The sequence below is a fragment of the Neomonachus schauinslandi genome, chromosome 10 (genome assembly GCF_002201575.2).
Source record: "Neomonachus schauinslandi chromosome 10, ASM220157v2, whole genome shotgun sequence".
Classification (NCBI taxonomy): domain Eukaryota; kingdom Metazoa; phylum Chordata; class Mammalia; order Carnivora; family Phocidae; genus Neomonachus; species Neomonachus schauinslandi.
The window spans coordinates 38,840,031-38,856,109 of NC_058412.1; the positions used below are offsets into that span (position 1 = coordinate 38,840,031).

Sequence of the window (16,079 nt, forward strand, 5' to 3'; positions counted from 1 at the left end):
TTTTGGCCTTGGTTGATAATGCTCATATTCCTTATGTTTCTCCTGAGTAGATTCTTAAATCAACAAAATACACGTAAGTGTCTCTGATGGAACACATGCTTTGTGTAATGTCCTTAATTTCTGCAGTGAGAGTGTGCTATTTTTACCAGAAGAAAATGAGACTATTCTAAATTCAGCCTTCCCCTTTGGAATGGTATGGAATTGCAAAATACATTAACTCACAAAGCTACTTACCTGTTTGTCGTGGTAAAGGTGCTTGTAATTTGTTTTACTTATGCAGCATGGGAAATATTACCAATTATAAGGAAATCTAAATTTCTCTAGGAGCTGGAAAATAAGTCTGATCAGATGTGATTATCTGAGCTCATGAGAGGCAAGCAATACTGAATGGTTTATTTTAGCTCAGTAAATCAAAATAATGAAGACCACTGGCCTTCAAGTGTTAGTAGTTCCATTAACCAACCTCCTTACCACTGTTGCCTATTAGAAAATGGGATGATATTGGAAAGGGACGCTTGCCCAGGCCTTGATTCTCTCTCCTCAGGCCTAGTAAGACTCCCATCTTCCTGAGAGGTCACTTAGCACCTCTTCAAGTGAAAAGGGCCTTTACTTGGGTTGTCAGTTGTCCTTGAAGGCAAGGTGGAACCCAAAGGGGCAAGTTTGGGGGAAGATGGCTATAACCTTGGACAGTTAGAGCCGGGCAGCTTCACTTTACTTCAGCTGTAGGTGCTAAGTTACAGCTCTGCCGCTTCTGACTTGATCGTGTGAAGCAAATCATTATTCGTCTTGCTTTCATTGTCTCAATCTATCTGAGCCTTAAACGGGTTACCTTACTGCCTCCCTGGAGTGCTGTAGGAAGTGTTCCTCAACATTTTAAACTCATGCCTCTGGATATAACATTAAAACTCTGATCTTTGCTTTAATGTTTCAAAAATCAATAATGTAACTAAAATGCAGTTTTAGACAGTCTTTTTAAAGGCACAAAGTCTTTCTGTTCCTTAGTATTAACTGAAATCCTCTGCTCTTTCTTAACAGGTTCTGGATAAAAGTCTCCAAGTCCCAGATGAGTTGTCCCACCAGTTTTAAAGTAACTTGCTTGAACTCAGTGCAGAAGAACAGCTAATTTAACATAAATGGGAAATAAAAAGGATTCAGTATCAGGCAAATCACTCTTCATCAGGTCCAGTGGTCACCATTACCCCAAACCAAAGCTGAACAACCCCCCCAACCCCCCCGTCGGTTTCCTTCCCCCTGAAGCATTCAGGGATCCTGAGGTCACCAGGAGAGTATAAAGAAAGGATGAGGGTGGAAGAGCAAGAGGGTAACTGGCCACTCTGCCCTTTTCCAAAACATGGGGAGGTCATGTGGTTTCACTGGCTTCTTAGTTCACACTAGCTGTAGGGACACTGCCCTGGGGTTTTCAGGAGAGGGGGTTTTAGAGGGATTAAGAGGCAAGAGTCAGCAGAGGTGCCATTGTTGTAGGAGCAAATTCCACTGGTATTGGTGGCAAAGTTTAGGTTTCCCCAGGAATAAATTCTCATAACCTTTATACTCTTGGACATTCTTAGTTTTCAAGAGTCTGAAATCCTGCGGAGCTCTGTAAACTATTCTTGGGCTTGATCTCCAGTCCTGAATTCTCTCAGTCCACAGCTGTGCGGATTGGATGGATAGCGTTTTGACAGGTTAGGCTCCTTCCTGGGCCAGGCTGGATGTTCCTTCCCTGTCCAGACCCTATGTATCTTACATTTCCGTCATTCCGTTAGCACATTGCCTTTTATTAACCAAATCAAATACTTGTCTCTGGTAAATCACCACTCTGCTCTAAAGATCTGATCTAAATGACTCCATAAACTTGCCCTGACCAGCCTTGCTCCAGTGACCGCTGTCTCCGAGCATGTCCTATTTCAGTTTTTATTTTTTTATAAAGATTTTAGGTATTTGACAGAGACACAGCAAGAGAGGGAACACAAGCAGGGGGAGTGGGAGAGGGAGAAGCAGGCTTCCCGCGGAGCAGGGAGCCCGATGCGGGGCTCGATCCCAGGATCCCGGGATCATGACCCGAGCCGAAGGCACACCCAAATGACTGAGCCACTCAGGCGCCCCTATTTCAGTGTTTCTAAACTTTGTTACCAGTGGAAAATAATTTATGTCATGACCAGATACACTTATACATGTGTATCTATATGCATGTCTATTGCACTATAAAATGTATCACAGCTTTATTGCATGTGATGTATTTTGATTTTCTAATCCATTTCAGTATTCTAATCGTCACCCCCAAAATTTTGTCTTAAATCCTACAGTTTAAAGACAAACATCAGACAGTACATTTTATTGCTAGAGTCCTCAAATGTTCTTATGAACCTCGAATCTATTAGTTCCTAATTTCCACACACTGGTGATCTGAGGCATATTGAACAAGTTTATTCACATGTAGCAGGCCTACTCCCTTGACCCTTCCCATTCCATGGGTTCCAACTCCACAGTTTATTCCTCTGATGCTCTGGTTTCTCCTGTTCTTTTTTGGTAAGTTACTAAAAAATAGTTAAACTACCCTCATTTCCCAATTTCCAAAAGGCTGTTTTTGGATTATTTTAACATGGTTGCTTTATACGCCATTAATGCTCCAAAGCTTTTCAAAACTTGATTCTGGTCCTAACTGGTTCGATTTAGAACTCAAATCTTTCTTTTCATAGCATTTTGTTTAAAATACTGAACTGATTTTAGATTGTAAATGTAATATATATTTCCTATATAAACATCTGTGAAATGTTAAGATTAAGAATGGTCTTAAAAATGAGTTCTCGTACATGACCGAGAAGCCACTCATTTTAGTAAATGCCTTTTAGGCATGCAGTACTTGAGTTATATTAGAGACCGTTGTGAGGAAGACGACCGCAAATTGAGGGGAGAGCCAGGGACCAAAAGCAAAAACTGATAGGCATAAAGAAACAGAACATCTTTTACTATTAGAGGCTAATATTTCATTAGTCCGTGAATAAACATGTAGCAGTGAGAGAATGGAGGGGCACCTGGCTGGTTCAGTTGGAAGAGCATGCGACTCGATCTCCGGGTGGTTAAAAGTTCGAACCCCACGTTGGGTGTAGAGATTAAAAGTAAAATCTTTGGGCGCCTTGGTGGCTCAGTTGGTTAAGCTCCCGCTTTTCGGTTCAGGTCATGATCCTCTGGAGTCCTGGGATCAAGTCCCGCATCGAGCTCCCTGCTTTGCAGGGAGTCTGCTTCTCCCTCTGACCCTACCCCCTCTTGAGCTCGTTCTTGAGAGAATGGAGACCAGTCCTATAGGGTTAATTTTCTGAAACTTTGAAGCAGTTATTTGCCTAGCCTGGGTATTTGCAGTAACTACAGCAGTTAAAACAACTGAACTACATTGAAATCCATTATAAATTTTCATGACATCAGCCCGGATGGGACTTTGTCCTATCAGCTCTGTAGCTACCAAGCACTAAGGTGAGGGTTCAGTTGGGGCCTGACAAGGAGAGAAGTATACCACATTTATAAGGATTGCAGTGAGTACTTGGCCAAGAAGAGAGCAGGCATCTGTAGGAAAGATGGGAAGGAGCAGAGTGAACAGAAACTTCCAGGAAGCCAGGTTCTCCCTGGAAGTTGTAAACCAAGATCAAAGGCTAATCAGCCTTAACTGTCCTTTTGTTCATTTGCTTCGTTATGTCAGGGAATAATGCACGTGAATGCTTAATAGCTCATTACTGTCATTTCCCTGCCCCCTTTGTCCTTTAATTAGAAGTCTTAAACCGGCAATCTAGGAGAAAACATGAACCAATACTTAGGGTTCTGAGAATATACGGCTGGGTCCAGGTCTAGAGAGAGGACAGAAAGAACCGAAACAGATACATGTAACCGACAAGGGTACGAAACAGTAGCCCATCAGTGGCAGCCCTGGTAGGGTAAGGATGAAGCTGTTCATCTGGGAGGAACTCATGGGGCCCCCTCAGAATATCCGGGACCAGGAATGAGCAAAGCAGCCTGCGGAAGCCCTGGTGAAGGGCAAGAATGCTCCTGTAAACTGTGCAGGTTCCTGCTCACTTCCAGTACTGAGGTTTCACAGTGGTAAGAGAAATGCCAGTAGTAGTAGAGGTTCTTGACTAGCAGTCCTCACTTTATTTTGTTATATTTTAAAAGATTTTATTTATGTGACAGCACAAGCGAGTGCACAGGCAGGAGCAGCAGCAGGGAGAGGGAGAAGCAGGCTTCCCGCGGAGCAGGGAACGTGATGCGGGACTCGATCCCAGGACCCCGGGATCATGACCCGAGCCAAAGCAGCCGCTTCACTGACTGAGCCACTCAGGCGCCCAGCGGCCCTCACTTCAGACCACTTGTAGTACACTGAGTACAACTAAAGGTGCTGGCACACGGCAGGGGGGGAAGCAAGGGAGATGGAGCTCTTTCATGCAAGTCCCAGGGCCGGGGTGGGGAGGGGGGACAAAGGCTATGTAAAAGTAATGGGAATACGTACAAGTGCACCTTAACTACAGCATTTACAGCCTTCATTTTCCCATACGTGCAGCCCAAACACTATGCATCTTAGAAATGATTAAACAACAATGGCAAATTTCTCACCTCTACAATATCCCTTAAATTGGGCTACTGATCCAGTATCAATGGAGATGTATGTATTGCAAACCTCCTTTAGCCACCTGCTCGAAGACTGAGGAAGCACCAGCATCACAGCATCAGCCCATGAAGGCCAAGTCCACGACGGGAAGACAAACCACACTGGACAGCAGTGTGAAGTCGGCTGAACAAACACTGCTCATGCACAGAGCTTATGCTGAAGCCAGGAGCCATGTCCTCACTGTGTGTGTCCACAGAAAATGGTAGTGCTGCTTCTGTTTAAGTGGTCAACCCTGAATGGGTGGCTCACGAAGTATCAAATTAGGAATTTAAATAGTCCATGCTATACCTATTGTTCTTTGAAGTTCAAGTCTGAATTCTTGTTTTCTTCACAAGACAGTTGAACAGAGATGTCAGTTCTCAAGTTTAAGTACAACAACTATGCTAGGCCACAGCTGCTCCTGATTCGCCCACTTTTATTTGCCTTCATTGCTGTCACTGTCGCTGTCGCTATCACTGGTCAGTGAGGTTAGGTTTCCCAGGGCTTCCCTGTAAGGAAAATAAACTAGAGGGTTACACTGCATTTTAGGCTTGGGGGAGGGGACTCTGCAACTTTAATGAAAAGGGAAAAGTTTCCAAGAGCCAAATCTATAGCCTCTGACATGTATGACAAGTGAAATAAATAGGTATCACATCCTGGTGTTTTGCAAAGAAAAAAGTTCAGGAGGAAGAAAGCTATAAACATTGAATGGGTAGATGGACAAATCATCTGCTCCATCTGATGCAGGACTCACTTTTGTTCCTGGCTGATTGCAAAGTCAGCCATCACTCTCTGGGTGAGGCCTTCACAAACAGGCAAGCTGAAGGCACTTGCAAGCTTCACTATCTCAATGGCCTGGGCAGGGCTGCTGGATGCTTTTGCACTGTCCATAAACTCATTCAACAACTCATTTCTGTAAAAGAAAGGCAAAATGTCAACATTCCCCAACTAAACCCGAGCCCCCTCACAGATTCATATGCAAAGTAAAACCTAGCATTCTATAAAGTTGAGTCGCGAAATCCACAACAGTAGCTTTGGAGGTAAACTTACATGAAGGGCAGCATGAGTGGGGGGAGGGGCAGAGGGAGAAGGAGACTTCCAATGAGAAGCCAGACATGAGGCTCCACCCCAGCACCCCAGGACCATGACCTGAGACAAAGGCAGACACTTAACCAACTGAGCCACCCAGGCACTGCCACGAAGACTAAAGGGTCAAAGATACAATGAACATTGATCCAGTATGCCTTCATTAAGGATCTGTTGTTCAGTGTATGCCCAGTGTGTTGCAATCAACAACCACAGATTAAAAACAGTGCTTGCTTCAGGATGCCCTAGATGGTGGAAGCAATTGTCCATTTGCTTGAGCAAAAGAATGCTCAATCACTGTGACTGAGGAATGTGAAGAAATTCCAATCACCCCATGGTAAGAGTTAAGACCATGCAGCTAATTCCAAGATGTGCCCAGGGAGGCTTGTTAAATTCAACTTACCCAGGGATCTTATTATGCTTCTTGAAAAGCCCCAGCATTTTCCTGTTCAAGATATGAGAAAGATATGAATATAAATAGCACAGAAGATGAGCAGATGATCACAACTGTTCTCTGAAGTTCCTGAAGACAGATCTGTGAGCTCCACGGGCTCCCAGCCCTGTTCACATTTAAAGCATGTTCAGTGCTTCAACTCCCTCCTCCCAAACTTCACATATGTACATTTCAAGTTTCAGAGGCAAGTCTGATTCGTTGCCAGTGTTGAGAATTATTGGGGGGGGTAATATCCTCTTCTCGAGAATCACTTCGGTCCTCACAGGGACAGAATGCACCCTGTGGGCAGCAGAGAGGGATGCAATAGAGTGCGATCTCTTTCCTCTCTTACGATCCCAGAACGGGATCAGTGTCCTAGAATTACATTGCGAAGAGCAGGCTCAGATTAAGGCATGAGTCTCATGTAAGTGCTCACCAGCATCCTGCCACATGCAAGACAAAGGTGAAACACATACATTCAGCTCCCATGATTCAGCTGAGGTCCGTACCCCTGCGCCAATCATCACAGCCTGATTCGTAACAAGTGCGTGTCAACCTGAGTTAACAAATTCGAGCATCAAAGGTTTGTCACTAGCAGTGTAGCAAGCCATGTGTGTGATTTACACTCCTAAGACCAGTTCAGGTAGCAAAGCCTTCATTCACCAGCTTTTCCTGAAGACAGTGAACAACCACATTTTGGGCTGACAACCCTATGTTCAAGTTACTTTCTTGTGTTGAAAAATCCATATACAAGTACCCCACTTACTGAACAAAAGTATTCTTTCTTCTCTGCTTTTGGAAAAAGGAATGCATGTAAAGTGTCCATTCACAAACATTAAGAATTAGTATGTGAAGGAAGTGCTGATGAAAACACCTAACTGGTAGGTACACAGTGACACAAACCAAAGATGGTTCTAGTCAAAGCCATTTTTATTTTTATTTATTTGACAGAGAGAGAGAGAACACAAGCAGGGGGAGTGGCAGAGGGAGAAGCAGACTCCCCGCCGAGCAGGGAGCCCAACGTGGGGCTCGATCCCAGGACCCCGGGATCAAGACCTGAGCCGAAGGCAGATGCTTAACGACTGAGCCACCGAGGCACCCCCAGTCAAGGCCGTTTTTAAATGTCAGTTTCTAGAAGTCCAAGTGCACAGCCTGCACTTGAAATACCTGGATAAGCCAAATGCCCAAGGCATTTTCAAAAATAAGATTCTTTGATCATTCTATTTAAGTGGACAGGACAAGTGACTACTTGCCCATGGATACAGAAAACAGGTGAGAAATAGAGAATTAGCCCTTATTAAGCTGTGTCCTCTCTTAAATACAACGTATATACTATACTGGTCTTCTAAGTTTCCTTTTCAGTTGGTATTTGCAGTCCCAGAGAAAACTCATTATGTAGAAAACTCATTTTTCTGATTACACATCTAATAGTCAAATTAGAAAATTCTAGTGACTGGGAAAATGTTCTCTGAGATCCAAGTACAAATGCTAATTTACACTTGTGGTTTTGTACTCACCAGGCTTCCTGCGTTCTGCCAGCCCTTAAAAAGAGGACAGCTATATAGTTCAGACAGTTGGCTGGCCACTCAGGAGCAATCTGTCTGGCATCCTGGCTCTCGTAAGTGGATTTGATATCTGCAGCACAGTCAGCAAACGCCACCTGAAGCTGAGAGGCCCTGAAGAGTCAGCAGAACTGCCTAGCTGGTTTTAGGAGAATCTAAGTTCAGAAGACTCCACAAAAGCGTTGACATTTTTGAGCTATGCATTTTACCATTTGAACCCATCATATGTATAGTACACAAGCAATAAAAAAGAACTTACCCTGCCCTGCTCTGGGGTAAATAATTTGAATATTGGCCACATCCTTCAAAAATACATTATGGGTTTTCTTTTTAGATGGGAATTTTTTCAAAAAACTACTACTGTCAAGACAGTTTTGGACTGGAGGAATGAAAGTGACTTTAGAAATGGGATTCTGCTAATGGCTGGGTATGTTTAGATGTAGAATTTAAATCTGGGTTTAGGTAGCAGAATTCTCTGTAACGTCTCCCTGGTGAAACCAAGGAACTTACCCTTACAAGGTCCACAATGTTAGAGAACATACTGGTTAGTACACTTCTAATCACTGTAACATAACTTGAATCTGGATATAACCCTACCTCTGGTGGGTGCTGATCCCTTGCCATGAGCATCAGAACCTCTTCTTTCAGGTCATTGCGAGAAATGTGACCATATTCTTTACTATCTTGAAATAGAAAAAGAACATAGTGAATGGTGATCACTGTCATGTAAAACCAAAACTCTTCGGCTGACCTTTGTCCACTGTCACAGTTCTTGGTGGGTGAAAGTCAGGTGCTGACACTATTCCAGGTCTCCAGGAAACCAGCAGGATAATTCACGGTAAAAATGGATGAAGGAGCGATGGAAGGCAGTAACCTGCTCCCAGTCAAGTGCGAGACACAGCATGTGCACGACTCTGGAGCAGCTACCAGCTCCATATGGCAAGACACTGTTTTACAGCACCTGGTAATTGTCAACCATCTTTGATGTAACAATCACTAGAGCAATCTTGTGAAATAGGTCAGGGTTATGGTCTCGGTGTTCAGACATGGAAACCTGAAGCTGACAGAAAACTCAAGTTGCGATCACCATCACCTAGCAGATGAGACACAGCATCTTCTGCAGCCAATTTTATACACAGAAACGCACAATCACGCCCATTTCTTAGAAACTTATCACTGACTGGTTAACAACTGAGTCACAATGATGCAGCATGGTACAGACGAATAACAAAGGCTTTGCGAATGGAGACCTGAATTTTGATTTAGGGTGTGCCACGTAATTAGCATTAGGATCTTCCCTTTGTCGTGTCACACAACAAATGCACAAACTCTACCTTTTCCTGTCACGAAGGAACTTATTTAGGTCACTTTCAATGCATTTTTATTCATGCAATATTATACGCAATGTGAGTCAACAACCATAAAGCAGACCTTAACTAATATATTTAATTTAGTGGAAAAAAAAAGGAAATTTCCATCCCTAACATTAATCAAAATGTAGGGCAATGAAGTGAGATGGGCCTGAACATACAAACTGAAACCAACCTTTCCAAATTTGAGGAATCATTTCTAGCCGGTTGGCCACATCCAATGCTTGGAGAAGGTCTATCAAAGTTTGGGAATGGGGAAAGAATACCTGATTAAGAGAAATACGAATACATTTTTAAAGTATTAGTCAGCAAAGATACCCACAAGCACATCTACAATGAGAGGTCATGAATCATCTTACTGAAGGTATTAGGTCCTTGTACCACTTCAACGTGACATCAATTTGTTCCATTAGACAAAGCAAACTGAAGAACCTGGAACTGTAATGGAGAGAAAAGGTAGGTTTAGTCTCAGATCCCTAACAACAGAACGACTGAATTACAGCACAGCTATAGGATATGTTACACAGAATTTAAAATCAATTTGTAAGTTACAAACAATGTCAAGTTACATGGGCCAATGCTTGACTCAAGAGGTGCTAACTATGTTCTCTGGACTTCCCAATTAATACCTTCTTATCCTCAGCTGGCCATTCATGACTGCCTCCTCATGCTCTTAGCTCACGGTGAGCCAACAGTGAATATCACATTCACTTTAAAAGCATGCAATGTGAAGCAAGGATATGGACACACAGAAGACAATCATCACATGCCTATTAACAGGCTGCCTCCTTAAATTCCTGTTTTTTTTTTAAAGATTTTATTTATTTTTTAGAGAGCGAGCGAGCGAGAAACAGCATGAGCGGGGAGAGGGTCAGAGGGAGAAGCAGGCTCCCCGCTGAGCCGGGAGCCCGATGTGGGACTCGATCCCAGGACCCCGGGATCATGACCTGAGCCAAAGGCAGACGCTTAACCATCTGAGCCACCCAGGCGCCCAAATTCCTGTTTTTATCTACCTGAAATCAAACTCATTTAAGGAGTCTCTTTGGGCTTCATCTCTGTATCTTCATCTTTAAAAACAAGAGGCTGGGGTGCCTGGGTGTCTCAGTTGGTTAAGCGTCTTCCTTCAGCTCGGGTCATGATCTCAGGGTTCTGGATTGAGCCACGCATCGGGCTCCCTGCTCAGCGGGGAGCCTGCTTCTCTCTCTCCCTCTGCCCCTCCCCCTCCTCTAATAAATAAAATCTTAAAAAAAAAAAAAAAAAGAGGCTGTGTTGAAATTGTTAGGGACCTACCCTACCATACATTCAAAAATATAAAATAGGGCCTAGAGAAAAAAGATAATGTGTATTTAAAGCATTACAAAGAAAAAGAGTTTAAAAGATACACAGCAGACATCTCAGTCTGGCAAATCAGTTTACCACTGCTTGAACTTCCAAGTGCTCAATTAACATGTACGGTAAGTTAGGGGCATGGTGTCTGCAGAGGTGACATAGGAGGGCTACCAACAGTCTCCCACTTACAGAACTAATGGTTGTTTAAAGAAGCTCCAATAATGCAAAAGGATACATTTCCAACACACTTACTAATAGAAGTTACGCCGATGATCTGGTCCAATGAATTTCCAGTTGTCTCCAGTGTTTAAAAGGCCATGTACTTGATAAGCAAGTTCTAGATCTCTGAGAAACGAGCACTGAAAATTTGCAAACAGTAAGCATCACTCAGATTTATCAGCCAAACAGTGGCTCATTACATTAAAGAGAGTTACTTGTGGAAATACTCATGCGGATTCAATGTATTACTGGTTGACAGCAAATGAGTTATAAGATTGAGGGGAAAAAAAAAAGGCAAACCTCAAGTTATGTGAAATTTAAAACAAGATGATTTTGATCTAGTGATTGTACCTTTAGAAATCAATCCTATGAAAACACTTGGTCAAAGACAGAGTGCTCATTTCAGCATCACTATATTTGCAAAAAACCCCATGAATTAACTCCAAAACACACTCACAGTAGAAGAGTTAAGTAAATTGTAGTCCCTCCCTCCTATGAAATACTATGTTGTTGTCAACAAACAAAATATAATGGAAATGTGTCTGGTTGTGTGTGTTTGAATACCTAGAGGAAAAAACCTACAAGGATACACACTGAACTTTTGGAAAGCAATTATCCTTAGGGAATAGGATATGCTAATCCATCCTGAAACTGCCTAAAACTTCCTCTGATTAACATAAAATGAAAAACCAAAATTCAAAACAACCATTATCAATTTAAAAAGTCACAAACAGGTAAACATGAAATACTCTGAAACCTTATCTGAACAAAGGTGTGAAAAAAAAAAACGTATACAATAAATAAAGGTAGAGATGCTATGTGAATTAGTATAGAATTTAAGAGAAAAAAAAATTTGGACCAAAGACTAACAGAGAAAGTGAAAGAATTAGGGGAGACCCCCAACCCTGCACGAGTTACAGAGGAATTTAAGTGGATAAAAGGAAAAAGAAAAACAGAAGTTAAATAAGAAACAGTACTTACAGCTCTCATGGCTGACTGAAAAAACATATCTGAAAATCAAAGTTCACAAAGTCTTGGTTACAATGGGTAAAATATATTTTCAAGTGAGCATTAATAAAAATCCTAAAAATAAAACTCAATAAAACTGTTAATGTGTAAGTTAAACCTAAAGGAATAAAAACTCTAGGAGAGGAAGCATAGAGCAATGCTCCACACGTATTTTGGCTTCTTCAGAATAATGACCATAAGACAACTAAGCTAAATTAAACCCTGTCCTATCATAAGGTCTCTAATAACTGGCAATCAGGAAAGCAGGCTCTTTGTTGCACACAAGCAATTTCTGTGCATACCGTCATCTGGGTCCTTTGGGGAAAATTTCTGTCCTGTTAATTCGTTCATAATGTCATAGATTATGAGCGATGATCCTTTTGAAGGGTTTTCTGCAGAAGGAAAAAGCAATTAGGCTTCATAAGGAGTCCCGTCTGTACCCCCACCAACCACACAGAATGCAGTTCAAGGGGCCACACCTCCCCTTCCCCCTGCAGCGGACTGCCCGGCATACAGCTGGCGGAGCACATGCTCGTTGAAGGAGCAGATGCACACACTACAGAGGGGAACTCTCCATACGATCTTGGACAGTTCCAGCTCTTTGGCTATGTGCTCCCAGCACACTTGCCCTTCCTCTTTAATCTTGTCTCAAGATTGACTTTCACTGAAGTGGGAGACACACACAACCTCACCAAATCTACATACTTCGAAAAACAAACGTTTTTTTACTAGTCATCATTTGTGTTACGTATAATCAGCATGAAAAGGCCAAGAAAAAGAAAACTGTAGAATTAATGGATTTAGGCAATCCTCTTAAAATCACATGAACTGAGTACTAATAAGTATAAAATGCACCTACACAATTCCCAACACATCACCTTATTCATACAATCTGTTCCCTACCTTATCCGCACACAAGTGATAGTGTAGTTTTAATGACAGTACAGATGTATTTCTACAATTTCCTCAAGCGTGTTTCCATTTGCTGGCATTTCTAATCATTTTATTAATTACATAATAATCTACATGTATCCTTTCTTTAGGCTTTCTCCTTTGAGTAAATACCTGTAAGTGGTTACTGCAGGGAGCCAGTTTACCTACGTGTAAGGCAAACGGACACTTCTCCTCTGAGTCTGCCCCCATGTTCCCGAGTGTTACTTAGGAAGCAGGACGCAGCTGAACCGAAGTGATGTGTGATGGCAGAGAAAAATGCAACAGGCTTTGGGGTCAGAAACACTAGTTTCACTATAACGTCATCAAGGTTGAGTAAAATTTTAGAAGATAATTATTGTGGAAACTGTTTACCTGTTTCCAAGATAAAGTCTGTTACCTCTTCCCCCCACTGGCACCCTAAAAAATAAAAATCCTCCTCATAGGTGAGGATGTGGATTTTGTAAAATTAGTCCACCAAAACAGAGATACTCAAGTTCTTCTCTGTTTTATATATATAAAGTCAACCACAGGAGAAAAGGACTGGAGCAGTCATTTCTGAACCCAGGGGTTCTTTCTCAGGTTGGGGCAAATGGCTAAAAACTGACAGACTAGGAGTGCCTACTGCATGCCTTCCAAGCAGAGACAAGACACTGGGCACAGTTCATTTCATCATTACGGCCCTATGGTATTCACTCAGGTAGGGTATCCAGTCCCTCTGGCACAACTGGTAAATGATGGAGGTGAAATTTCAGCTCCAGTGTGCCTTGCTCTGGAGTCCGTTCAACAGAACACAGCTCCTACAGGAAGTGGCTGACCTAAAGCATGTGACAAACGGAGCCAAAGGTTCTCCTACAAGGTCAAGGTTACGGTGGAGCAGCACTGTCCAACAAGTGCCTGTACAAATGGGAATGTTCTCTCGCTGCGTCACTGCATACAGCAGCCGGCGGCCACACGTGGGTACCCAGCACTAATTCGATGAACAAATCTTCAATGTCCTTTAACTTTCATTAAGGAGGCATGTGTGCCTAACAGCTATTTGCCTGAAAAGCACAGCTCTGGAGGGGCAAAAGAACTCCAGACTAACATACCTTCTGACCATTTTTTTTTTTTAAGTCTTTTTATTTTTGATTTTTTTTTTTTACATTTTTATTTATTTGAGAGAGAGAGAGAGTGAGAAGATAGCATGAGCAGGGAGGAGAGGGGGAAGCAGGCTTCCCACCGAGCAGGGAGCCCCATCGGGGATTGATCCCAGGACTCTGGGATCATGATCAGAGCCGAAGGCAGACGCTTAACGACTGAGCCACCCAGGCGCCCCCATTTCTTTGTTTTTAAAGATTTCACTTATTCATTTGAGAGAGAGAGAGAGAGAGAGCACGAACGGTAGGGAGGGGCAGAGGGAAAGGGAGAAGCAGGCTTCCCGCTGAGCAGAGAGCCCGATGCGGGCCTCCATCCCAGGACCCTGGGATCATGACTCGAGCCGAAGGCAGACGCTTAACGACTGAGCCACCCAGGCGCCCCACCTTCGGACCATTTGTAATTGTACACCAACACTGTTAGTACATTTAATGGCCCTGTCCCCTCCAGCTGGAATAACTTTTTGCTCAGGCTACAGGAATGTTAATTTGTGTTCTCTATTCTTAAATCGTATGTAGTGAAAGAGACCTGTAACAATTAATCACATAAACATAAGGGAATGTGTCAGCTTTCTATATAAATTAATATATAACGTCATACATACCATGGTGATAAAACAGCTGAATAATATAGTGGTATGTTGCAAGCGAGGGTTCTAAATTACCAGGTTGACAAAAAAATAAGAAAGAAGTCAAACACAGCTGTCCAAAAATACAGTTTACTGAGGCACACTGAACTAAAAACACACTGACCTTGGTATTTAAGTAAAAGATGATACATTTCTATTCCTCTGAACAAAGACCTGTCGTAGCTCATTTTAATTAATGTTAAGTGGAAAGGGATCATAAACACTCTTAGAAAGCCTTGACATGTCATTAGTAAATGTTATAGCTAATGCACTTATACTATAATTCTTCGTTCAAGAACGCTAAAATATACTGAAGTGAACTGATGCCCAAACAACCTTTAATAATTACAGAAAACTATACAACACAGTAGCACATTTAGGTTCAAATACTTAATTATGCTAGCAAATGTCATGGGATTTAAAACTATTTAATTCTTAAGTGAACAGTTCTCCCCAAAAATCCATAGAAAAGTACCTAAAATATTAAAAGAACACTGTAATTTGCTATAAAGAGCATGAAGATAAAGGAGCTCCCACCATTACTAAATACTTGTAATGCCAAATGGTGGAATCGAAGTTCTCAATACATTATATAAACGGCAAAAAGTTTACCATCTCTTTTCTACCTGTCTGCATCTAAGACTTCTGGCCAGCACTTGCTCAGCCTCCAGGGAGGGACATGACACATACTCACCTATTCCGATGGCTTTCATTTCACGAAAGGTCTGTAAGGCTGGCAATCTTCCAAATGCATGAAATCTCCGGAGGCATTTCAGAATGGTATTAAATGTCTGTAGATTTGGTTTCACCTTCTGTGCAGCCATTTGTTTTAGCAACTCCTAGTTGAGTCAAAAGCATAAGTCTCGTTTATGCCTGGGTAGGTAATTTGTCCAATTAACTAATATTACACACTAAAAAAGAACTTGGCTCTCTGGCTAAGTCTAACGTTACTAAACATATCCCTAATTTAAGAATTATCTATTAGCAGGACCAGTCACTTTGCCTTTTAGAGAAGTCACCCCACCTCACTTGATCAAGGGGTCCAACTGTCTTCACCCTGCCTAGTAAAGCAAAAGAACAGACTAGAATGAACTGGAGTGTTTTCCTTTAAAATAAGCAGCAGTATGGTATAAAGACACATAAACCGTACGGTGTAAAAACATAAAAACATTTCTATTCCTAAGTTATTTAAATCCAATGAATATAATTTTTCAGACTTACCTGATAAAAACGTTTCAGTTAATATACATTTTTGTGACTAAAAAACTATGATGAGAAATAAAGCAACTGAGGTCTTTCTGAACTCGGGGTCAGTTAACGTTTCTTCTCACATGTCAGACACAGCTATTTAAACTACAGGGTTGCTGGGAGGGGGTAAACACACAACCGCTGAGTGCCCAGCGCTGTTGTATCTGCCATGAAAATGTGCAAAAAATGCTGTCTCCACCCCCTTTATTTCTAGGAAAAGGTATTTTAGGCCCATCAGAAGACAAACTGAGGGTTCCTCCTTACCAGTATATTATTCCATTTGTCCTCCATATTCTCATTCACACTCAATGCTGTTGCTTCAATCAATGCGTTGAAGGTGTACACATCAGCTGTAAACACAAAAATCTGGGTTGAAGTTTAACACCTAAATGCCTCAGTTTAAGGCAAAGAAGTAATACACATGTGGCTCCTAGCTCACTTACCATGTGCCCACAACACTAGACAATCACCCCCTGCTCTGGATCTCTCCTCCTGCTTC

The 16,079-nt window shown here is 42.2% G+C and overlaps 1 protein-coding gene and 1 non-coding gene across 3 annotated transcripts in view; both read right to left on the reverse strand.

Moving 5' to 3' along the window:
• Nucleotides 1-3,192: 3,192 nt before the first annotated feature.
• Nucleotides 3,193-16,079, reverse strand: part of PTCD3 (pentatricopeptide repeat domain 3) — a 29,467-nt gene continuing 16,580 nt past the window's right edge. For both annotated transcript variants that reach the window (XM_044918740.1, XM_021697520.1), the window contains exons 12-24: nucleotides 15,845-15,930; nucleotides 15,027-15,171; nucleotides 14,309-14,359; nucleotides 11,940-12,029; nucleotides 11,611-11,639; nucleotides 10,663-10,769; nucleotides 9,441-9,519; nucleotides 9,257-9,347; nucleotides 8,309-8,394; nucleotides 7,667-7,815; nucleotides 6,120-6,161; nucleotides 5,385-5,543; nucleotides 3,193-5,139 (exon numbers count right to left, since the gene is read on the reverse strand). In XM_044918740.1, the coding sequence (XP_044774675.1) occupies nucleotides 5,067-5,139; nucleotides 5,385-5,543; nucleotides 6,120-6,161; nucleotides 7,667-7,815; nucleotides 8,309-8,394; nucleotides 9,257-9,347; nucleotides 9,441-9,519; nucleotides 10,663-10,769; nucleotides 11,611-11,639; nucleotides 11,940-12,029; nucleotides 14,309-14,359; nucleotides 15,027-15,171; nucleotides 15,845-15,930 (1,187 nt within the window). In that variant the 3' untranslated portion in view covers nucleotides 3,193-5,066. The remainder of the gene's footprint in view (nucleotides 5,140-5,384; nucleotides 5,544-6,119; nucleotides 6,162-7,666; nucleotides 7,816-8,308; nucleotides 8,395-9,256; nucleotides 9,348-9,440; nucleotides 9,520-10,662; nucleotides 10,770-11,610; nucleotides 11,640-11,939; nucleotides 12,030-14,308; nucleotides 14,360-15,026; nucleotides 15,172-15,844; nucleotides 15,931-16,079) is intronic.
• LOC123326130 lies at nucleotides 6,546-6,682 on the reverse strand. The gene has a single exon (XR_006540909.1). It is a non-coding gene; the product is annotated as a small nucleolar RNA SNORD94 (small nucleolar RNA).